Source organism: Chiloscyllium plagiosum, unplaced genomic scaffold (genome assembly GCF_037043375.1).
Source record: "Chiloscyllium plagiosum isolate Xiang-an unplaced genomic scaffold, Cpla_swu_hap1 HiC_scaffold_1, whole genome shotgun sequence".
NCBI lineage: Eukaryota > Metazoa > Chordata > Chondrichthyes > Orectolobiformes > Hemiscylliidae > Chiloscyllium > Chiloscyllium plagiosum.
The window spans coordinates 142,182,900-142,209,019 of record NW_028270139.1 but is presented as its reverse complement, the minus strand read 5'-3'; the positions used below and the strand labels follow the sequence as shown (position 1 = coordinate 142,209,019).

At 42.0% G+C, this 26,120-nt stretch overlaps 1 protein-coding gene across 1 annotated transcript in view; it reads right to left on the bottom strand.

The window, feature by feature from the left end:
* LOC122557137 (lysine-specific demethylase 3A-like) overlaps window positions 1-26,120 on the bottom strand; it is an 86,819-nt gene that overhangs the window by 24,727 nt on the left and 35,972 nt on the right. Inside the window, exons 11-17 of the mRNA XM_043704524.2 lie at window positions 24,742-24,956; window positions 22,702-22,854; window positions 21,486-21,581; window positions 14,979-15,106; window positions 12,337-12,520; window positions 10,365-10,546; window positions 9,192-9,458 (exon numbers count right to left, since the gene is read on the bottom strand). Coding sequence (XP_043560459.2) covers window positions 9,192-9,458; window positions 10,365-10,546; window positions 12,337-12,520; window positions 14,979-15,106; window positions 21,486-21,581; window positions 22,702-22,854; window positions 24,742-24,956 — 1,225 coding nt within the window. The remainder of the gene's footprint in view (window positions 1-9,191; window positions 9,459-10,364; window positions 10,547-12,336; window positions 12,521-14,978; window positions 15,107-21,485; window positions 21,582-22,701; window positions 22,855-24,741; window positions 24,957-26,120) is intronic.

Sequence of the window (26,120 nt, the reverse complement as noted above, 5' to 3'; positions counted from 1 at the left end):
AACCGATGTTCCTTCCCAGGCATGTTTTTTTTAAGTTATCACAGCATGTATCAGGTGAAAGGGTCAAGTCCTACAGAATTTGCAACAAGTAGGACCAAGTTTCCACCTAATTGTGGGTAGAAGAGAGGGAGAGGCATGGAAGAAATTCCTGAATTGTTGGAAGGAAGTTCTGGCTGCAGGAGGATGAGCAAACTGAACACAAGTGGCCATTCCTGGAATGTAGTGAAAGAGTGAGTGAGTGAGTGTGTGTGTGTGCGTGTACACGTATGAGTGCGCGTGTACAGTCATCGGCCAATAACACAGCTCTCTGTAGCTGAAAGCAGAAGCCAGGTGGCTGTGTTTGTCCAATGCAAGAGTTTAGAACATCTTTGCTGTGTCGTGAGACAGCATGCAGTGGGGAGGGTCACATGACAACAGTCCACATTGTACCAATGACATACTCAGAATTAGAAAGGATGAACTAGCTATAAGGGAGTATAAGCTGCTGAAGCAAACTTAAAAAGCAAATCTTTAAAAAAGGTAGCAATCTCTTGGGATTATACCCCAGGTGAGCAAATTGACACTGGAAATAAATAAGATTTAAAAATTAAATACATAGATCAACAAATATTGTTCGCAAATGGCTTTTTAGTCCTTAGACATTGACACCAGTGCTGGGGAAATTGAGAACTATTCCACTGGGATGGTCTTTAGCTGAACTATGCTGGAACCATTAAATGGAGGGAGTCAATGATTTCACATCTCCTTTCTTCCAAAATTTAAGAGAAAGGAAAAAACAAGAAAGCAAGGTAAAGGGAAGATGTTGATTACAGCGTGGCAGGAAGGGACAGGGTGAGCAAATCTAAGAATACACCTGATAAGGGTTGAGGTTACAAAAATAGTCAAAAGACAGAATTGAAGGTTTTGTATCTGAATGCATGTAACATTTGTAGCAGATGAATTGACAGCATTAACAGAAAATATGCATGATTCGATCACCACTACAAAGATATGGCTGCAAGATAACAAAAGTTAGAACTTAAATACTCAAGGGTTCATGATATTTCAGAGAGGAAACAAGGGAATAGATGTACGGGTAGCTCATTCAGTTTGAGGGACATAAGTGTGAATCAAAAGCTAGCATTTTAAACTTCTCGGTAGCATGGCCGAGTGGTGTAAGGCACTGGTTTAAGGCTTCAGTCCCTTTGGGGGAGTGGGTTCGCATCCCACCCGCTTTGTACTATTTGAGAGCTCTTGTGGTGTCAGAAAGCCCAGGTTCAAGTCTCACCAGCACCAGAGATGTATCACAACATCTCAGAACTGGCTGATTACAAAATACCTATAATTCTGCAAAGATATTTGGTCGCTCAGAAGAATTAACAGAATATAAAGAATGGCAAAGAGTGGCTAAAATATGAACAAGGAAGAAGCGAGAAAGCTAGCAAAACAGATAGGCAAGGGATTTCTATCAATGAATACTGGCGTCCCTGAAAAACTGAATTTTCCTTGTATTTACTGTGCATGTGATATTTCACTTAATAGCGATTACAACAGAACTCAACTCTCCAAGACTCTCTCATATGGAAATAGAGGGAAGGATTACAAGAAACACAGAAGTCCATGCCCTATTATAGAGTAATAGAGACGTACAACATGGAAACAGACCCTTCGGTCCAACCCATCCATGCCAACCAGATTTCCCAACCCAATCTAGTCCCACCTGCCAGCACCCGGTCCATATCCCTCCAAACACTTCCTATTCATATACCCATCCAAATGTCTTTTAAATGTTGCAATTGTACCAGCCTCCACTACTTCCTCTGGCAACTCATTCCATACACGTACCACCCTCTGCGTGAAATAGTTGCCCCTTGGGTCTCATATCTTTCCCCTCTCACCCTAAACCCATGCCCTCTAGTTCTGGACTCCCCAACCCCAGGAAAAGACTTTGTCTATTTATCCTATCCGTGCCCCTCATAATTTTGTAAACCTCTAAGGTCACCCCTCAGCCTCCAACGCTCCAGGGAAAACAGCCCCAGCCTGTTCAGCCTCTCCCTGTAGCTCAGATCCTCCAACCCGATAGGAAGGAGACCAGAATTGCACACAATATTCCAACAGTGCCCTAACCAATGTCCTGTACAGCCGCAACATGACCTCCCAACTCCTGTACTCAATACTCTGACCAATAAAGGAAAGCATACCAAACTCCTCCTTCACCATCCTGTCTACCTGCAACTCCACTTTCAAGGAGCTATGAACCTGCACTCCAAGGTCTCTTTGTTCAGCAACACTCCCTAGGACCTTACCATTAAGTGTATAAGTCCTGCTGAGATTTGCTTTCCCAAAATGCAGCACCTTGCATTTATCGGAATTAAACTCCATCTGCCACTTCTCAGCCCATTGGCCCAGCTGGTCCAGATCCTGTTATAATCTGAGGTAACCCTCTTCGCTGTCCACTACACCTCCAATTTTGGTGTCATCTGCAAACTTACTAACTGTACCTCTTATGCTCGCTTCCAAATCATTTATGTAAATGACAAAAAGTAGAGGGCCCAGCAACGATCCTTGTGGCACTGCACTGGACACAGGCCTCCAGTCTGAAAAACAACCCTCCACCACCACCCTCTGTCTTCTACCTTTGAGCCAGTTCTGTATCCAAATGGTTAGTTCTCCCTGTATTCCATGAGATCTAACCTTGCTTATCAGTCTCCCATGGGGAACCTTGTCAAACGCCTTACTGAAGTCCATATAGATCACGTCTACTGCTCTGCCCTCATCAATCTTCTTTGTTACTTCTTCAAAAAACTCAATCAAGTTTGTGAGACATGATTTTTGAAAATAAGGTTTTGTTCTAAAAAGGAATAAAAACTAACCTTCAAACAGAAGTGGGCAAAGGGACAACAGTCATCTGACATGAGTAGTGGTTGCATGGCTACTGGTCAAAAGGGTTCAGACATTTGATCAATGCAGAAAATAACAAGCCCCTAGAATTATAACAATAAGCCCCTAGGCCAGAGGAGGATCCTCAGACAGCAGTTCTCAAGCAGACCCTGTAGGCTACAGTTCTCATTGAGCGGGACCTCAGAACAGTCTTCATTGAGCAGATAGCTGACAGAACGGAAGGGGAGGAAGACCCAGGTGCACAGCCTGTGTCTTCTGTTATCAGTCAACTGTCACAGTTCTACACTTTATCTAATTAAAGAATGCATCAAAGCTAAACTGTTGCTTACTTACAAACTCAAACTGTCAGAAAATTGCTATAAAAATCAACAACTTCTTATGTATTAACATGATCACAACAGGAGTGTCTCCACCTCTGCGTTAGGAACCCAGCTTCAGGTCCCACCAGTTCCAGAGGGTGCTTCATAATATCTGAACACATTCGATTTTAAAAAAAAAAATCGACAATTTTATAAAGAATTGTGGTATACCGAATGTATTGACAGAATACAAAGAATGTCAAAGAACCATTAAAATATTAGTGAGAGAGAAATTAGAATACGAGGAAGCCAGCCAACACAGAAAACAAGAGGTTTCTACAGGAACATCTTTTGCGTTACAATAAGTGTTGTGGCCGTACAAGCATTTTTTTCAAAATTCACTATTTTGGGTGTGGCAACGTATACTTCACAACTTTTAAAACTATTCATGGTTTGAAAGAGTCAGCAATAACTCTTTCTGGAATAAACTGTTTCTCAAGATGGAAAGGACAAAGATAAGCTGTTACACAGAGACTGAAAACAAATCAGGCACGCCTTGGTGAGATGACAGGAACAAAATAGCTTCGACACCTGCTTGATAAATTGGATGCTTTACTGCCACAAGGATAACTGATTGCCCTGTAGAAGAATTTAAGGAGTTAAACTGAAGTAAAAACTGTGTTTTAAACAGCGAACCCTGATTGTAATAAGAAACAGGGGAGCTACTTCTGATAAGAAGGCAAGCTGCAGACTTGATGTCTCCAGAAATGTAACCAATGCTAGGGATGAAAGAACATATTAAATTATCAATAATGTCTCACCACAAGCTTGAAAGAGAGAAAATCGTATAAAAATCCAACAATTGGAACAAGTCAGAAGCTGAACTGAACATCGACACTGCACAAGGATTGAACCCTGGACATTTCTACAGACAGACACTGTTGGTGAAATCCTGCTCAGATTCCACCATTAATCTGGTAACTGCCAAGTTGGGTTATAAGATTTAACTTGCTTACTGAGGGGTCTTGTTTTGGTTTCTACATGCAATAAAGTTTAAATCATGGTTTCTGTATTTGATTGTCCGTGAGGTTTCTTAATAAATAGCCAAATTAAAGGTAACTTGTGGTGATTCATCCATAACTGGGAATGTTTCGATCCGATCGGGAAAATCACAAATTCAAAAATGGAGAGACAGAAAGCCACTGGTCAGTAAGCATAACATCAGCCACAAGGGAAATGCTGGAATATATTAAGGAGCTTACAGTGGGGCAGTTATAAAATTTTCAATGTAGCCAAGCACAATCAACATGAAAGAGAAATCCAATTCACTTATTGGTGTTCTTTGAAGTTAACAAGGAATGTAGATGAAGAGGAACCTGTAGGAGGTGCTGTTTTTAAATTTCCAGAATACATGTGACAAGGTGCCACATCAAAAAGCTACTACATATGGTACAGGGTAGGGACAGTTAAGATGAAGAGAACAGGGCTAAAATGTTGGCTGGACAAGAGAAGACAGGCTGATTATGATTGGCAGCTATATTTCTCTTCATAAATGATCTGTAAAACAGGATAAACCTTGGAAATGTCTTTCATATTCATCCGCTATGAAGAACTGGAAAACATACGGGACAGTATACAGGCTTGGGCTGACAAGTGGCAAGTAACATGCATGCTACACAGATGTCAGGCAATGACCATCTCCAATAAGAGACAATCTAATCATTGCCACTAGTCATTCAATTTTGTTACCATCACTATCAACATCCTGGGGGTTACTATCAACCAGAAACTCAACTGGAGTTTTGATATAAATAGAATGGAAACAAGAGCAGGTCATGGGTTAGGAATACCGCAGTGAGTAACTCACCAAAGCCTGCCCACCACCAACAAGACAAGAGTCAGGAGTGTCATGGACTTGCCCTGATGGGTGCAACTACAAAAAAAAAACCACTCAAGGAGCTTGACACCATCCAGGTCAAAGCAGCCACATGATTGACACCACATCCTCAAACATCCATCCCCTCCACCAACAATGCTCAATCGCAGCAGTGTACATCATCTATAAGATGCCAACCATTCTACGTTTCTTGATTTTGTAAGAATGCAGAGCTAAAATTTAACTGAAGCATTCAAATTCATTCTAAAAAGATGGCTTTACAAAATGAAACAAACCTATCTATGATCACTTGAAAAGTAATAACATAATGGCTCCCCACCATGGGTTCTAATAAGATGATTGCTAAATGCTTCAAAGTCACTCAGTATTGATACATCAAGGGAGGTAGTTGAAAAAATTCTACATCAAGTCGTTCAAAATATTGTTGATCCTTAACAAAGCAACTTTATGATTTTTGGTGATGTTTCTGCAGAAGATCAGTGAGTGTGGTAGAGAAAGAGGGGTTGTTTATAATGATCCCATTTTGGAAACAATATGGAATGATATACCATACAGCATTTTTTGTTCATTTTTAAAGTGGAATATATCAAAACTAAATTGTGCTATCCTGTCTTCTGGACAAGATAGAATATAGAAGGCAATGCTACCAAGTAACTGCATCATCATACGATGGATAGAGAACGGATTAGCTAAAACAAATTTGGATCAGATTTCGCTAAAAATGACACAAAGTATCCTTCTGGAAATGCTGGGGACAGAGAGTCAAGCATGAAAAAGAAACTGAAGGAAATCCTTATTATCCAGGAAATGGTATTGGGGAAATTGATAGGATTAAAACCAGACAGGTTCCCAGGGCCTGATGCTCTGCATCCCAGATTACTTAAGGAAGTGGCAGATGCATTGGTGATCATTTTACAACATTCTATAGACTCTGGAAGAGTTCCAATGGACTGGAGAGTAGCTAATGTAACCCCATCTTTTAATAAAAAAGGTGGGAGAGAAAATTGAGAATTATAGTCCAGTTAGCCTGAAATCAGTGGTGGGGGGGCGGGGGGAGAAGATGGAGTCAATTATTAATGATGTAATAACTTAGCATTTGGAAAATGGTGACAGGATTGATTCAGGTCAGCATGGATTCACTGAAGGGAAATCAGGCTTGACAAATCTCCTGGAATTCTTTGAGGATGTGACCAGTAGTGGTCGTGGGTCAAATAGTGGATGTTCTGCATCTGGACTTCCAAAAGGCTTTTGACAAGGTCCCACACAAGAGATTAGTAAATGAAAATTAAAGCTCAAGGTAGGGGAGGTAATGTATTGACATGGGGAGAGAACTAAGTGGAGACAGGAAGTAGAGAGTTGAAATAGTCAGGTGCTTTTCAGAGCGGCAGGCAGTGATGAGTAGGGTACTGCAGGGTTCAGTGCTGGGACCTCAGCTATTCACAACATACGTTTACAATTTGGACGACGAAATTTGCAGACGACGCTAAACTAGGTGGCAGTGTGTACTGTGAGGAGGATGCTAAGAGGCTGTAGGGTGACTTGGATAGGCTGGCGAATTGGGCAAATACTTGTCAAATGCAAATTATGTAGATAAATGGAAGGTTATCTGCTTTGGTAAAAATGGGAAGGCAGCTGATCTGAATGGTGGCAGTTTGGGAAAAAGTGAGGTGCAACAAGACCTGGGTGTCATGGTGAAACAGTCGCTGAAGGCTGGCATGCAGGTGCAGCAGGCAGTGAGGAAAGCTAGGTTCAGTATAAGAGTTGGGATGTTTTGCTGCAGTTATGCCACACCTCGAGTATTGTGTGCAGTTTTGGTCTCCTACTCTGAGGAAGGACATTCTTGTTATTGAGGGAGTCCAACAAAGGTTCACCAGTCTGATTCCTGGGGTGGCAGGGCTGACATGAGGAACAACTGGATCGAAATGGGCTAGATCTCACAGGAATTTAGAAGAATGAGGCGGGGGATATCATAGAAACGTACAAAATCCTGAGGGGACTGAACAGACTAGATGTGGGAAGAAGAATATTTCCAATGTTGGGGGGGGGGGGGGGAGAAAGAGTTCAGAATAAGGGGTAAGCCATTCAGGACTGAGATGAGGAATTATTTCTTCACTCAGAGTTGTGAACCTGTGGAATTTTCTCCGACAGAAAGCTGTTGGAGCCAGTTTTTTTTAAGATTTCTTAAGAGAGAGCAGGTAAAGAGATCAAGGGTGTGGAGAGAAGGCAGGAGAGGGATACTGAAATTGCATGATCAGCCATGAATGGTGGTGGAAGCTCAAAAAAGGGCCAAATGGCCTACTCCTGCACCTATTCTCTACGATTCTATGAAACGAGCAAGTCTGAATAGGTAATTTTCAGCTTGGCAAGTTGTGATAAATTGACTCCCACATGGATCACCATTGAGGTCTCAATTATTCACAATTTCTTTCAATGATTTGCAAGAAGGAATGGAATGAATGGTTGCTAAATTTGTTATGAAACAAATATACGTGGAAAAGCAAGATGTGAAGAGGACAAGAGGATGCTGCAAAGTCTTCCTGCTTGGCAGGAAGAATAGAAAAGCAGTACATTATTTAGATGGAGTGTGTGTGTGCAGGTCTGAGGTGCAGAAGGATGAGAGTGCACAGGTACATGAATCACAAAATGTTAGTCTGCAGATACAGCAAGTCATTAGGAACGCAAACGCAATGCTGGCATTTATTGCAAGGGGAATAATTCATATGCAAGAATGAGTGAGTAAGTGGTTAAGTATAAATAAACTAACTGACCAAAACAATGGAAAAAGTAAAAAATATACAGACACCTAGTCAGGAAACAGGGCAGATGGCAGCAATAGCCTTTTAGAATGTATTTAAGCTGGATCCAACACAGGGTTAATGAGCTTCAGGCAGCAAAAGCTAGATTTTTTTAAAAAAATGAACCAACCAGTTCAGATATATTATCTGAACACAGATGGGACTTGTCTTCTGGCTCAGGTATAGGGAGATGACCACTGCACCACAAAAGTTAGAACTGCCTCACTAAATACTATCTGGTCTGATTAATGACACTGGAACATTCGGAATTAGGAGTGGGAGTAAGCAATTCAGCCCTCTGAGCCTGCTCCACTATTTAACATGATCACCGGTGATTTTGTCCTGGTCTCAACTCCACAACAGTTCCGTAGTCATCAATCTCTTAATTCCAGATTTTTAAAATCGAATTCAAATTCTACCATCAGCAGTGGTAGGAGTGGAACTCCAGTCCCCAGGATATTACCTGGGTCTCTGAATTAACAGCCTTGGGATAATATCAGTAGGCCATCACCTCCCCTAAAATGAAGATGCCCAGTGTGAAACATGGACTCTATTTGGTTGAATTGTGTGGCCTACTGACTCAAGAAGGAACAACAGGTGGTGCGACTAAGGCATTCGGCAGTCCTCAGGAGTCTGAATGATGATAATTAAGTGAATCTGGGTACTATTGAGTAAATGATTTGATATTTGTGACAATATAAGGAGTAGGTTCTGCACCCAAGCCACTGGCTGGGCACACAAGATAAAGAAGAAAGCAGTTAGTGCTAGAGAATCAAAGAAAACAAAATAACAGAAAGGAAGAAAGAAAATTGTAATTCTACCCAAAGGGACAGGAGTTTCTTATTTTCTTACTGCTCTCAACATCAGATTAAAAAGTAATTTTTAGTCACCCTATTGGGATTGGTTATGATACACTAACTTAGAGAGTGGTTCGTGTGTGGAATGAACTTCCAGATAATGTGGTGGATGGGAGTACGGTTACAACATTTAAAATACATTTGGGTAAGTACGTGAATAAGAAAGGTGGAGGGATATGATAGGCAGGTAGGACTTTAGTTTGGGATTATAATCAGCATGGACAGATTAGACCAAAGGGTCTGCTTCCATGTGTACGACTCTGCGACTACCTAGCAGGTCAGACTTGAACCAAGATCTTCTGACCCTGAAGGAGGAATACTACCATTGTACCACAAGACCCTCGAGCATTACTAAAGTAAGGCTATGTTGACTTGATTTCTGCAAGGTCAATAACAATCAATACTGCGTCTCGTGTGAATGATTCCACAACCCTGGTCTTTGCTTTCCAGGTGCCACACTTACATGTCCTTGCTTCCAGCACTCTCGGAAGATATTCCAATTGTTCTTGTTGCTCGGATCCTGTAAGCACAGCAAACGGCCACCGCAGTACCAGGTATGCGGGGTATCAGAGCCAAAAATCAGCACTTTTCCAGGCGCAGCCTTGTGGAACTCTCGGGTATCACCAGTTTTGCTTGCTGCAGTTGATCCATTTCTGGAGGGTTTGTTTTGCACCAGTGAGGCAAAGATGTCATCGAGGAGGTTGGAGGTGGTACTGGATCCTATATCAGGCTAACACAAACATTTAAAGAAAAGAAAACATCAAAATATAAACACTCATCTCCTTTTACAGGAACAGCATTGGTTCAACCAAACTTCTACAAACAACGAGAGACCAACTCAACAAAATTTCTCCATTAACTTCAGACTAATCATTTCAACAGATGCTTCAAAGATGACTGATGCGGAAGCAGCTTCACGTTGGCTTGGCAGATTCTCAATCATGTTTAATGCATTTAATGTCAGGATTTGGCAAGACTACATTTACTGCTGATCCCAAGTTGCCTTGAAAATATCATAATGAGCCACTTTCTTGAAGCAACTGCATTTTAACTCAAATGTTAATATATCAGGTTAGTTGAGGTTAAAAAGGGAACCATGCAATGGGAGTTAATTGATTCCTTGCTTGGATCTATGAAAAAAGGAAACCCACTTAACAATGGTGGAAGTGAGGTGTGGGACTCCTCCATAATCTGTGTCCTTGTTTTTCTTCCTTTCTAATCCATTCACAGGCTCAGATGTAGTGAACTCAACTCACAGGCTTGTGTGACCCTGAGAATATTGAGACTCCAACGTGCAACATAGGTTTGGAGCAACAGGTAAGTAGCAATAATTTGTCAGTCTCCCTATAGAATATTAGTGAACTAGTTTGTGATAGAAGTTAGTGTATTATTTTTCTTTTGGTAATCATGTAATTAAATTCAATTTCAAAATTTACTATGCCAGAGTGTTAAATGGACTGTCGTTAGATTATGAATCCAAAACCATAATTGCCATATCCGAGAAAAAGACATGGTGATGGTTTAGTGTACTTCCATCACACAATTTAAAAGAAAACATGCAACTCTAAAACAAATAGGAAAAGCAGCGGTCAGCCAAACAGACAACAGATACCCAATGCGGAGAAATGAAGCTTACCTTCCCTGAGCTGGTGGAGAGGAGATTTCTCAATGAGCTGGTTGTGTTGCAGCTACTGGGAGAGAGAGTTAACAAGCTGTTGAACGTTTGCAGCGATGCCAAAGGCTTCGACAAAGTGCTGAAGGAGTCAAACAGGCCAACAGGTTTCATCTCTTTATTCTCCGAAGGCTGCTGTAGGTTTCCTGCAGGAAGGGTGCAGAGTTAATGTAACTAACCATGCAAATGTCAGAATTTTAGTTACATGGCCAAACTCTGAATTGATTTAGTTTCTGAAGTTAAGTTTTAAACATTTAATTCCAGCAAACCTAAAATAACTGAGCAAAAGCAAGTTGATTTTTTGGTGTTTGGATATCCAGAATGTTAAAAAAGAATCAAATAGATATTTTGGGAAGCACAGAAAATATACTCTTCTATTTGTTCACGGGACATGGGCATCACTGGTTAGGACAGCATTTATCACCCACCCTCAACTGCCCAGGTGATGCAACTGCATCTGCACCTGTTCTGCTCTACCAACTCCTCAAATTCACCTCCTTAAATGAGAGGTTTAAAGTCCTGGGAAAGAGAATCAGGGTGTCTCCTAGCACTGAACATTAAGTTCTAAAGAAAAGTCCTTGAACTGAAGCATTAGCTTTCTTTGTCTCTCCACAGACTCAGCCAGACCTGCTGAGGATTTGCCATCAATTCCACTTTTTTAACCATTGTAAAAATTTGAAGTCTTTTCAAGAATTACTGCTGCAATATCCCACTCCTACCAGTAGAGGATGCAGGTGAGCAATGAGAATTCCCAATCATCAACGTGCCTGATTTTCCACCTTTCCAAAAATGATCCAAGTCAATATTTGCATACAAACCTCAAACCACTGCAGCAATTGGGAGGCAAGTTTCTAAGTCAAACCATTTACTCAACAGACCATCATTTCCAAAATCAAAGTCAGGTGCAAAGCTCAGGCAATTTATGTAATGAGTGATTACTCTCTCGTAATTCATTCCAGGACTTTAGAAGGTGCTGTAAATTTTATGAGCCGATTGTGTGTTGCTTTTTTTATGTCAGCATTGGTTCTTACTGCTTTCATTGGCTAGATTATTGAACTGGGACAATACTCATACTAAAATATTGTGTTGGGACATTAGTGTAAGCTTATCAAAAATAACTGCAATGATTACAGGAAGTGCATATACTTTTCGCATTCTAATTCCCGTCTTCAACTGACCTCAAACTTTAGTACATGTCTCATATAACCTATGATGTGGGTAGAAAATTCCAGCAATCATTTTGCTACTTCACAGTCATATTCATAGAGTTATACAGCATGGAAACAGACGTTCCGATCCAACATGTTTTTGTCAACCAGACATCCCAATCCAAACTAGTATTATTTGCCAGCATTTGGCCCATGTCCCCCTAAACCCTTCCTATTAATGTACCCATTCAGGTGCCTTTGAAGTGTTATAATTGTACCAGCCTCCACCACTTCCTCTGGCAGCTCATTCCATACATGCACCATCGCAGCATGAAAATCATTACCCCTCAAGTCTCTTTTATATCTTTCCCCATCTCCCTTAAAACCCTATGCCCCCCCAGTTTTAGACTGCCCTACCCTGGAAAAAAGACCTTGGCTATTCACCCTATCCATACTCCACATGATTTTTATAATCATGTTTTGTAAAGAATGAGACAGAGCCTAAGGGAGCACGAGAGGGAGGGAGCACAGCTCTGGTAACCACGTGGTGGGGTGCAAGTGGTTGCACAGGAAAGGAGGCAGAAGTCTGTGGAGAGCATGCTACAGTTCTTGGTAGTGAATTGGATTGACTGGATTTGTAGATCAGAGGGAAGGTGGTGAGGGCTGACGCAACTGAGGCACGTGGAATAGCTATGTGGACAGGAAGGGGAATTTGGGGTGGGAATTAGAGGAGTTAGAGAGAATTGATGCATATTAGAAGGAAAGATTCTATTTATTCTCTTCCTTGCCTTTAACATCACCAATGCCCATCATCCAGTTGAAGGGAGAGTTCTCTTCCTTTCTCAGCAATGGAGAAGAGACAGGAGCTGCACTGCTGCTGCTGTTCGTCGCACTCAGCATGGACTTGCATTCAGAGGCTGGTGGTTTATTACAGGTTGGAGTGTCATTGGAAACCACACTGTTATTTACTTTCTGAAACAAAAAAAAATGACATTTGGAATGATTTTTACTGTATATTCCAAAAGACCACAAAATACAAAAGCAGGCCATTCAGCCCATTAAGTCTGTTCTGCCATTCAATGAGATTGCAGCTGATCTGATCTTCAACTCCACTCACTGACCAAAACCCTGTCTGTCTATTTGAACTTGAATGTATGTGGCCTCACCAGCCTTCTGTGACAAAGAACTCCACACTCACTATCCTCATAAGGAATTCCTCCTCCTCCTCAGTCTTCCATGGTAACACCTTACTACGAGGTTATGACCTCTGGTCCAAGACTCTCCCATGGAAGGAAAACCACCTTTAAATACAGTTTCAAACCATCTAAGAATATTGTATAGTTCAATAAAATCACCTTTCATTCTTCTAAACATGAGTCCACATCCAAATTACTCAACCTCCCCTTATAAGACAGCCCCAAGGGATCAAACCAGTGAACCTTCTCTGAACTGCCTCCAGTGCCAGTAGATCATTCCTTCACCATATTCTAATTGTAGTCTTATTGGTGCAGTGTACAGTTTTAGCAAAACTTCCCAATTTTAATTCAAAGGAAATGGTGTACAAAGGTAAATTTAATTTACCTTCCTGATTACCTGCTGAACTTGGACACCAGTTTTATGTAAAAAGACTTTTAAATCCCTGTGCACCCCCTCTCCATTTAAATAATATTGGTTTCTTCAAGTCTCACAAAACGTGGCTTATCCTCACCACTTGCATTCCGACCGAGTTTTGTATCATCCACAAACTTGGCTACAGTAAATGCACTTTCTTCATCTTATCATTGATATACATTCCAAATAATTGTGGCCCCAGCACTGACCCCTGGGGCATTCCACTAGCTCAGGTCATCACCCTGAAAATACCCCTCTTACCCAATCTGCCTTCTATTAGCTCATCCTCTATTCACAGTGGTATACCACCCTCAACACCATGGGTTTGAATCCTAATTAGTAGCGTTTCATGTGTTACATTATAAATGCCTTCTGGAAGAGGAGGCAATGGCCTAGTGGTATCATCATTGGACTGTTAATCCAGAGACCCAAATAATGTTCGTGGGACCCAGGTTCGAATCCTCCCACAGCAGATGGTGGAATTTGAATTCAATTAAAAATCTGAAATTAAAGAGTCTGATGATGACCATAAATCCATTGTCAGAAAAAACCCATCTGGTTTCACTAATGTCCTTACCTTGTCTGGGTTACATATGACTCCAGGCCCATAATGTGGTTGACTCTTAACTGCCCTCTGGGTAAATACAGACTATCATGCCCTCATCCATGTATGAATAAAAAAAAATTCCAAATGTATTATATCGACTGGTACCCTTTCATCTATCATACTAGATATCTCTTCAGAAGGATTATAATCAAATTTGTCTATTCACAGCTTAACATACATCTAGAAAACCCCTTTAAAGGGACATTAATTGAGGGAATGGGGGGGGTGGGCAGGTTAGGGACTTCAAAACAACAAGGGGAACAGAGGAAAATTCACATTAACAATGAAAAAACTTCAGATTATTTTCATTAGCTGTTTGTCAAACTGGTTTTTAGTACCTCACTCAAAAGCAGCATTTTGTCTTCACTGAGATAGGGACAACTATTGGAAGACAGAGCCCAAGTGAAAGAAGCAGCAAATGAACAATATGCACAATAGGTTCAAACACAGCAGAGTCACTATCCTGTCCCATGCTGCAACAGGTGACTACCTAGTCATCATACCAGGCTGAAGCATGGCTCTATTTTGGCAAACTTCATAAAGCCATTCAACAATACAGAAGAGCAGGCCACACAAAGCTGTCCCCTTCAATCTCAACCGCACAAGTCAATATTAAAGAACTACAGGTTCAAGCATACAGGCCCATGCACAAATTAACAAGAATTCAGACAGTAATCAATTAAGAATAAAAATCGTTGAGGCTGAATTATTGCTCCATCATGAGGTCGGTGTGAATCTCAGTCATGGCGGAAAAAAAAACGATTGTGACTTTTACAATAATAGTTAATTGTATTGTCGTTTCTGAGATCTGATTCGGGAGATTATGGATGCATCCCAGAGTCAAGAGCACACAATGTAGGCTGACATCGCTGTGCAATTCGGAAGGAGTAATGCATACCTGACAGCATCAAGGTTCAGAAAGTATTGTGTATTTTTCTGCTGCAGTCACTGCTGCAACATGGGAAAGATAGCAACCAAGTTAGCACACAGCAAACTCCAACAACTTGCAGCAAGACAACGTGCACAGATGTGAGGGTCATGGTGGACTCCTATCTGTGAAGGCACAGCTGGAGGGTAGATCAAATGAAATGTGGGAAACAGATCTGTCGCCATCTAACATAACAGCCTTAAAGGAAACCCGCACACTGAATTTGCAGAATACTTGCACCTACTGAAATCATAAAACTTCCAATGATTTGTTACATTCTATACCTGATTTTCCTCACTGGTCACAGGAGGCTTAAACAATGGCTTGTTCTTTCTCACAGTACAAGGACAGTTGGCTTTTATGCCCCATCTCCCCCTCGTCGAATGTACAATGTTTCCAATCTGATACAGGGCTGAAACAAAATGGAAAAGACACAAGGATTAAGTAAAGGTCATCTGAATGGATCAACAATATCATCACGAGAACAACCTTAGTTAATCCCTGCATTTAATGCATTCACATAAATTCAGATTGTTGCTAAGCTGCGTCAGGTGTGCATACAATTATTTCTGGAAGTCAGCAAGCAAAGCCAAGTTACATAAACAGGGCTGTGCCCAGCTGGAATCCAAAAAGCAGCACGATGGCTCAGTTCAATCATTGACAGGCAAGGTAAAGCTTTATTCACTGGACATGAGCGAGAGACTTACTCAGAAGATTATCTAAAATCTACTGCCAGTTTGTGCGAATATCAAGGCAACTAAAAATGCTGCATTCAACTGGAACTATGTATGGCATTAGAAATACATACACAGGCTGTATTCTTAAGATCATTTAATATTTCCATTAATTACAGTTTTATATTAGAGCAGAGCTTCTGTCCCTCACAAACTAGAGGCTAAACGTACACTCCAGGAAAGATTAGATTAGATTCCCTACAATGTGGAAACAGTACACACCGACCCTCCGAAGAGCAACCCACCCAGACCCACCTTCCTCCAATCAATGTACCTAGCACTATGGACAATTCACCTGACCTGCACATCTTTGGACTGTGGGAGGAATCCGGAGCACCCGGAGACACTGGGAGAATGTGCAAACTCCACACAGTCAGACAGTCACCCGAGGCTGGAATCGAACCTAGGACCTGGCACTGAGGCAGCAGTGCTAACCACTGAGCCATCGTGCTGCCCCTGACAGCAAAATGATTCTCATAGAAACATAGGACACAGGAGCAGGAGTGACCAAACAGTCTATTGAATCTGTTCCATCATTTAATGGCTGGTCTGGCTGTGGTCACAACCCCCACCTTCCTATCTGACCCCAAAGCCCTCAACTCCCTTGTCTATCAAAAAATACAGTAAACTCTGTCTTAAATAAAGTCAGTCACCCTACCTCCACTATTTTCTCGGCAAGAGCCCAACATCTCAGATGGAGGAAAATAATCACCTCATCTGTCTACCAAGGGAAACAAACTACGTCAGTTCTGGTCTCTCTGGCACCTAACTTATCAAGTTCTCTTGAGATGTTCACATGTACAGCTCTGATTCTTCTAAACTCCGAAGTGTAACCGCTCAAATTTTCTGCATAAGATAAGCCCTTTGCCTCAGGATTGAGTTCCTAGAATCAGGTCAGTGTAGGAAGCAGGCCATTTGGCCCATCCAGAAAGCAACTCAACCAGACCCATACCCTATCCCTGTAACTCCGCATTTCCCATGGCCAATCCACCAAACCTGCACATGCCTGGACTGTGGAAGGAAACTCACACAGACATGGGGAGAACATGCAAACTCCAAACAGACAGTGGCCAGAGGGTGTTATCAAACCCGGGTCCCTGGCACTGAGGCAGCAGTGCTAATCACTGAGTCACCGTGCTGACCCGAATGAACCTTCTCTGAGCGGTTTCTAATGCAATTAAACATCTTTTTTTTTCCCCAAAAAGAACCAAAACTATGCACAACAATCCAGATCTGGACAAATTTAGCATCTGTGGCAGGAAGGAGTGAGGTACAGGGCAAGGACAGAACACTAGTTTCATGCTTTATTCTTTATTATTAAAAACTTCAGACACGTGTTGGATCCCCAAGGTAGATCTTTAAGCCAGCCCCATCCCTACACCCTGCCACTCAATCCCGAAGAACAATCTCTTTCCCAGTTCTACCCTTCCCAGTGGATCACGACCACTGAACCTTCCCACCCAACTGCAGACTGCTGCCCAGACCACAGCATATGTCCAGAACTGTGGCACCAGGCAGGTAATGGCATCTTCTGGACTCACACACTCAGCTCCATACTTGAGAATCCTGGTCAAAATCCAAACAAATGCATCACTTTATGCTGATGGGATTTGGGGGTGAAACAGTAATGAGGTTCAACAAAGATTCTTATAAATTCCACTCTCAATGCGTAGCTAAACATACTGACGTCTGGAATCATAGACGGCCCCTCATTAAGCTGAAGAAGCTACAGCTTTCACAGGCAAGGGGAGGAATGGATTTCCCAGATTTTAGGAAATATCAGTTAAGTTCCCTATTAAGCTACATAGCCGATTGGGTCTTGTCTGACCCGCAATCAATCTGGCTGGACATCGAAGCTTCTCAAGTAAAATGCCCACTTATTAACCTCTTGTTTTCAGACAGGAGGAAAATCAATGTAAAAACCCTATAATATTAAATACAATTAAAGCTTGGAATATAATGCGGCAAAATGAGGGCAACTCACACAAAACATCCCCCTGTACTCCAATAGTGGGAGCATGGGGGTTTCAACCAGGGCTTACAGATGCCACTTTTAAACTCTGGAGATCCAGAGGTATCTCCTGTTTAGGGGATCTGTTTAAAGACGGGGTCCTGATGTCTTTTGAACAGCTGCATCAGAAATTTAGATTACCTAATGGTGATCTCTTTCGATACTTCCAAATTCGAGATTACATACAGAAGGCGACTACGCTATTAGATAGTCTTTATAAATTAGATAGAGAACGTAGAGTGTTATGGCCAATGGGGGTATCTTCGGACAGCACTATTTATCATTTATTACATGATGAAGTAGCGGGAGATATGGACAATCTGCTTAAAACATGGGATCAGGATCGGGACTGGAAATCTCTACAGAAATGTGGAATGACATTTGGGAAAATGCCAGAAAAATCACCATCTGCAACAGAACTCAGGCCATTCAGTTGAAGATACTTCACAGGGCCCATATAGCACCGGACCGATTGGCAAAATTTAAGGCAGGAGCATCTCCAATGTGTCCCAAATGTAAAATAGAGGTGGGCACTCTTGTACATTGCTTATGGACCTGTTAGAAGATCTGTAGATATTGGATTAAAGTAGCAAGTGCTCTGACAGAAATCTTAGGAATGTAAATGAGAGTGGATCCAGTATCTCTCCTTTTGGGCTTTTCGAACTTACCCTCCCTGGATATGCATGGGAAGAGATTATTTTCTATTCTCTTTCTGTGCAAGGAAAAATATTTTGGTGAACTGGGTGGCTGAGGGCCCCCCGGGACTTTTGAATTGGCACAGATTAATTATGGAATGTATTCCCCTTGACTTCCTTACAAATATGGTTTACCGAAAGACAGAATTATTCCATAAAATATGGCAGCCCTTCTTGAATTACACAAATACCGATATTTCGGCCATCCTAACAAGGGCTTTTATTTAATTGAGATGGTGAACCTGGCCGGTCCAGGGCCCCTTGGGAGAGGAATCCCGCACGAATACGGGTTTTGTTATGATTTAATGTTAACACATTCTGAGCATTTATCTCACTACTCAATTCCTGTTTTATCCGTCGTTTTTTTTCCCCCTGAATAATGTAAGAGACTTAATTATACACTCTGGTTAGTTGTAGGTTAGATTAGTAGTTAGTCAAGTTTTGTTTTTTTCTCTCTGTATCTCTTTTTTCTGTTATTATTTATTTAAGATATAATTGTATATTAATGTTTATACTTGTGTTTTTTTTAATTTGTAAGCTTGTAAAAATTTTAAAATTTTCAATAAAAATATCTTTAAAAAAAAAACTTACTGACGGCCTAAGTTATGTTCTGTTGCTGCACACACGAAAACTTAAAAGGGACTAATTTGTGTGAAGCCTGCATGGGCCTTCTGTTTTGTTGCAAATCAAAGGTGTTGGATCCTACCTGACCTTTCATAAGATCATTAGAATCAACTCAACCAAACATTAGAAGGGGCGATGATCAAACCTTCACAATCTACAGTCCAAAGGAGTTGGTTAGCTCAGCTGGTTGGATTGTTGGTTTGTGATGCAGAGTGATACCAACAGCACAGATTCAATTCCTGCACCAGCTGAAGTTACTATGAAGAACCCACCTTTCCAAACACACCATTTACCTGAGGAGTGGTGACCTTCATCTGGTTAAACTCATCTCTAATGGTCAGTGAGGACTATGGTGGATTACCTCTGACTGGGTAACAAGCAGCAAGTGCCTTTCTTCTCCTGATTAGTTTTAGCACTAAAATTCCCAGGACAGCAAACTCATGTGAGGCAGAGGACAATACTTTAAGACCCTGTTGTCTATCACTGATAAATGTCAGATACTAATGTCATTCAAAAGCCCAAAACTCAAATTAACTGAAATATCCCCTTGGTCAGTAAGGAGTGCCCTCTTAAGATTATTGCCCACATAGGTGGCGATGGCGACTGGAAGCCTGTGACCAGTAGTTGGTGCTAGGATCTTTCGACTCCGCCGCATCTGCTCCCAGGAGGACCAGTTCCAAAAACGCACATCCCAGATGGCCTCCTTCTTCAAGGACCGCAATTTCCCCCCCGACGTGATCGACGATGCCCTCCACCGTATCTCTTCCACTTCCCGATCCTCCGCCCTTGAACCCCGCCCTTCCAACCGCCACCAGGACAGAACCCCACTGGTCCTCACCTACCACCCCACTAACCTCCATGTACAGCGCATCATCCGCCGTCATTTCCGCCACCTCCAAACAGACCCCACCACCAAGGATATATTTCCGTCCCCTCCCCTATCAGCATTCCGTAAAGACCACTCCCTCCGTGACTCCCTCGTCAGATCCACACCCCCCACCAACCCAAACTCCACTCCCGGCACCTTCCCCTGCAACCGCAGGAGGTGCAAGACTTGCGCCCACACCTCCCCTCTCACCTCCCTCCAAGGCCCCAAAGGAAACTTCCATATCCGCCACAGATTCACCTGTACCTCCACACATATCATCTATTGCATCCTCTGTACCCGATGTGGCCTCCTCTATATTGGGGAGACAGGCCGCCTACTTGCGGAGCGTTTCAGAGAACACCTCTGGGACACCCGGACCAACCAACCCAACCACCCTGTAGCTCAACATTTCAATTCCCCCTCCCACTCCACCAAGGATATGCAGGTCTTTGGACTCCTCCATCGTCAGACCACAGCGAAACGACGGTTGGAGGAAGAACGCCTCATCTTCCGGCTAGGAACCCTCCAACCACAAGGGATGAACTCGGATTTCACCAGTTTCCTCATTTCCCCTCCCCCCAGCCTGTCTCAGTCAAATCCATCAAATTCAGCACCGCCTCCCTAACCTGCAATCTTCTTCCCGACCTCTCCGCCCCCACCCCAATCTGTCCTATCACCCTCACCTTGACCTTTTTCCACCTATCACATTTCCGACGCCCCTCCCCCAAGTCCCTCCTCCCTATCTTTTATCTGCCTGCTGGACAAACTTTCCTCATTCCTGAAGAAGGGCTAATGCCCGAAACGTCGATTCTCCTGTTCCCTAGATGCTGCCTGACCTGCTGCGCTTCTCCAGCAACACATTTCCATCTCTGATCTCCAGCATCTGCAGACCTCATTTTCTCTCCTTGTTGTTTATGTACATTGATCGATTTGGATGTGATTGTAGACGGTATAATTAGTAAGTTTGCATGAACATTGGCAGTGTTGTTGATAGTGAGGAGGATGGTCCCATGCTTGTCCGATATTGATCAGCTGGCAAACTGGGGAGATGGAACTTAATCCTAATAAGTGCAAGGTGATGCATGATGGGAAGTTTAGTAAGGGAAGGGCATGCTCAATGTATGGTTAGTCCCAGTAGCGCACTGAAAAAGAAAGGGACCTTGGTGTATAAGTCCATAGATCCTTGAAAGTGACAGCACTGATGAACAGGGCGGTGAAGACGGCTTACCAGATGTTTACCTTCATTCGCCCACAGCATAGAGTACAAAGAGGAAGGAAGTCTTGTTACAGCTTTATAAAGCTGTGTTTAGGCCATAAATGGAGTGTATGCAGTTCCATTTGCCATTTTATCAGCAGGACGGGAATGCATGAATAGGGGGCAGAGGAAATTCACCAGGCAGAGATGGAAAGTCTCAATTATAAGGAAAGACTGAATAGTCTAGGTATACAAAATTAAGAGGCATAGATGGAGATAGATCATGAGAGTCTTTTCCCCATGGTAGAGGCAGATGTGTCTGCCATGGGGAAAGACAGAGGACATAATTTTAAAGTGAAGAGTAAGCCTCTTAGATGGGAAGAGAGGAAAAATGTTTTCACCCAGAGGATTTGAGAAATGTGGAGAGTGCCTGTCTGACAGGGTGGAGGAAGTAGGTACTCTAACAACATTCAAGAAGCATCTGGATGAACACAGGTTGTAGTGGGCTTTGGATCAAGTTCAGTTGGTGTTTGGTACAGATATTATGGGCCATAGGGCCTGTTTCTATACTGTATGACAGTCCTGTAAACCCCTCAAAGCTTATACGGACCGAGTGAGTATCCAACAAAACAACCTTCACAATTGTGATTAAACACCCATTTACCTGAACCGGGAATAATCTGCGTTGGCATCAGCTTCTCTGGTTCATGGACGTGGCCATTAGCACATCTCAACCAAGCAAACATCTCCTCTTTGTAATCTGTGCATAGGGAGGGTGGTGAGGGAGCAGGAGGAGGATGGAAAAATGTTTATTTTAAAATAAAGTGTTCTTTTCTCAACCTCTGTAATAAAGACATTATTTTTCCAATACTATTAGATTCAATGCATTCACCTGGTTTATTATTTACCAAATACACATAATGACGTACGTTAAAACAAAAGCTAACGAAAGGCAAGCAGTACGGGCTGTACAAGTGCTTGGACATATTCAGAGGTCTGTAGCACAACAAAAGGCCCTTCAGCCCATCAAGTCTGCCATGGTAAAAAACATGGCTCTAGAGCAGTGACACTCCTAACACAGCCCATTACATCAGCATCAACACTGACTCCAATGATCAAGGAGCATTTTACAACATCTGGGGTCTGCTGCTCCAAGTATCTCCATGATATCCACCCAGTCCACCTGCAAAGAGTGAACAAAGCTGGATTACCTGAGGAAATCCTCGGAGCCATCTCACTGCCAAAACGCTCGGATCATCAGGGAACTGGACTGAACATTCCAGACATTCAATAAATCACTGCAGCTTGGCCATTGACACAATTAAGAATTTGCGCCAATGCAGATATATGTGTACCAGAAGCCTTATCTGATATCACTGAAGATTTTGGTCCAGTTCATTTCTAGTATCATAGTAAAAGCAGGAGGCGGCCATTTGGCCCATTGAACCTGCTTTGCCATTCATTAAGATCATGGCTGATCTATCCATCATCTCAGTTCCTCCTACCTGCATTATCCCCGTAACCTTTAATTCCCCTACCATGCAAAAACCCATCCAACTGTGTCTTGAATATATTGAATGAAGCTGCCTGCACTGCTTCCTTGGGCAGAGAATTTCATAGATTCACGACTGTCTGGGAAAAGCAGTTCCTGCTCATCTGTCCTAAATCTACTCCCTAATCTTGAGGCCACATCCCCTCGTCCAAGTCTCACCCACCTGCGGAAACAACTTGCCTGCTTTTATCTTATCTATCCCTTTCATAATTTTATGCTTTTATAAGATCCCCTCTCATTCTTTTAAATCCTAGCGCATACAATTCCAAGCGGCTCAGCCTCTCCTCAGAGGGTAACTCCCCTCATCATCCTTATTTCCTCAGATTACCTTGCTGTGGATTGGTGGTCTTCATCTTGTAGCAGTCAAGACACACCCCAAAACCACATTTGGGACATACCCAGTGGATGTTGAAGAGGGTGGTCTCGCAGGCATCACACATCTCCCGAATTCCTCGGACCGCACGCTTCCACGCAATTCTTTCTAAAGGAGCAAGGCGGCAGAAGTGAACAAGACCCTTCCCCCTGCCCGAACTTTACACTTTAGTGCAGAGAAATTGGAAAATATTTTTTAAATCTGGAAAACAGGAGGATCATCCAACTCAGTATACTGTATCCACTTTCTCCCTTCGATCCCTTTAGCACCGAGGACTGTATCTAACTCCTCCTTGAAAATATTCAATGCTTTGGCCGCAACCACATCCTATGGCAGAGAATTCCACATGCTCACCACTCCCTGGGTGAAGAAATTTCTCATCTCAGTCCTAAATAACCTACCCCATATCCTTACATTGACCGGTAGTCCAAGCTAGGGGTAACATTAGGGAACATCCTTCCTACATATACCCTGTCTAGCCCTGTCAGAATTTTACAGATTTCTATAAGACTCTCACCACATCCCAAACTCTAGCGAATCAGAGTTGTACAGCACAGAAACACATCCTTTGGTCCAATCAATCCAGGTTGATCATAATCCTAAACTAAACTAGCCCCACCTGTCTGCGCTCGGCCCATATCCCTCCAAACATTTACTGTTCATGTACTTATCTAAAATGTCTTTTAAACGTTGTACTGTACCCACATCTAACACTTCCTCAGGAGCTTCATTTCACACATGAAGCACTGTGTTTAAAACAAAAAAATTGCTCAAGATTTTTAAAAAATCTTTCTCCGCCTGCCTCAAAAATATGTCCCATAGTGTTGAAATTCCCTCATCCTAGAGAGAAGACACCTGCAATTCACCTTATCTATACCCCTCAAGATTTTATAAACCTCTGTAACAGTCACTTCTCAACCACCTATACTCCAGTAAAAAGTCCCAGACTATTTTTATAACTCAAACTCTCCAATCCTGGCAACATTCTGTTAAAGCTCTTCTGAACCCTCTCCAGCTATAATAATATCCTTCCTACAACAGGGCAACATTCTGGTTTAGCAGCATCTTGGTAAAGGTACCAGTATCTAAAATTTTTGCAATCACTAAGAATGTATGGAATCATGCGGAGGACTGAATTAAAAAAGATTTTAAACAAGGGTCACGACTAACTCAATGGAAACTAAGACAGATTTTACAGAGAGGTTGAAAGAGGATGTCATCATCCCACAATGGAATGGAACTTAAACATGTCAATGATTTGGATAATTGGTTAGAGAGTGTAAAAGTTTGTAGTTAAAAGAAAAACTTAATATTTAGGAAACTACAAAAAGGGAAGGAATGATGGAAGTGACAAGCTTAAAAAAAAACTGGCAGATAGAATCAAATGTCAGCACGCATGAGATGATGCTTTTTATAAAAATGTAGAATGTGAGAACAAGTAACAAAGAGTCTATTTAAGTCTTTATGAAATCTCTCAGCATTATATGCAGCAATGAGACTCCACATCATCGACACATCTTGGACATTTAGAGGATGTGCAACCCGCACTGCATACCAGACAGCACCTCAGTCAATACATAGAACAAGAGAAAATTCACACATTCAACTGAGAAGTTGTGGACGGTGACTTGGCTACTGCTTGGTGCAGAAACATTTTAAACATGCAAGATTAGATTGGCTGGGCAGATAAGGAAACAAAGAGGGAGGGTGAAATGAAGGAGTATGGATATAAAAGTATAAGGAGTGCTTGTTTGTGAGAAAGGCAAGCAAGTTTCAATCTTGTAATTCCCACGTAGTTCCACCAGACAAAGTTTCATTCATTAATAACTTTGTCGCATGTAGAAAGTTTGGTGTTTGACCTTCTAAACAGATTTGCAATTGTTACAGGCCAAATGATACAAATTTTAAAAAAAACTTAAAATTTAAAAACAAAACTCCTGGCAGAAAGTTTACAAAATTTAAAAATTATAAAAAGAAAATGTCAGAAATGCTTACTGCAAGGCTCCACCAACTTGAGCGCCTCTTTTTCAGACATGACCAACTGGCAGAAGTGGTCTCCAATATTAGCCAGAATATACTTAGAGGTATCCAGGTCCAAACCGTCAATATTAGCATCAGAGGGCATCCACAAGCGTAATGATTCTGGATCACACTGGTTTGGAGTGAGGAATCCTCCTGCGCGAAGCACTCCATGTTTGTTAAAATGCAACCTAAAATGACAATGTTGTTGAAAAACTTAGAGCTGCCACGTTTCAATGATAGGAAATGGTTTACAATTTGAGCCTGCAAACACAGTCTCTTTGTGGAAAGAATATTATCTTTGAATATTGGTGAAAAGACAGACATGTTGCTGTAGGTTATCCTGTACTGAACAAGACAAATACAAGAAATGCCAAATTTCAAACAATCACATCATTTTATTCCCCAGAGAAAAACAAAAAATGCTGATTCAGATGGCAAGTCAACTTGGAGGACCGGTGCAGAAACTTAAACTAATGTTCAAAAGGGCTCATATGGTACTTTGATGCAATACCCGTGACCAGAAGATCTGTGTTCATACCCTACCTGCTCTAAAGCGGTGTCATAACATGTCTGAACAAGCTGATTAAAAATCTGTGTCTTATTATGAAATTGATCATCTTCAACAGGACTGTTTAGGTCATACTTCCCCATCACAGAGTCACATTCATCACACCTTGGTTAGGTTTTGACTGGTCAAGAACAGTCGGCGCTCTGCCCACTCGGAACAGCTAAAGGAACATGCTCCTTGGATTAGTCAAAGGCTGGGACATATAGTTGATCAGGAGCCTGGGATGAATACAAATCTCTCAAGATTACACCAAGGCAATACCTCATACACAGTCAGTCAATCTTATAACTGAACCAGCACCCTTTCGACCTATAGTATGAATGGTTGTGATCAACATTCTTACAGACAACCTGGTAAATGCAAGCTTTGGCAACACGTCTCATTTCAGCAACAGTTGGATTCAGTATTACCAAGTGACTGTTTGTAATGTCCAAGCATATTTGGAGGAGTCCTCATTGCCCCTTGTGCCATTGTCAGTTCTCTGCAAAGAGCTACTAATTACCTCATCCTCCTACTTTTCCCTCAAATAGATCGCCAACTTCCTTGAAAGTTACCACTTATAACAGCCTTTCTGGCAGTGCATTCCACGCTATAATCAGATCAGCGCACAATTTTAAGGAATGACATAGCAGGCTCAAGGGACTGAATGGCCTCCTCCTGCTCTTAATTCATAGGTTTGTACTTCTGAGTAAAACACTTTCTCATCTACTTGACCCCAAGTGATTTGAGAATCTAATTTTAATATTAAATACTCTAAATGATTAATGATAAAAATTACATTTAA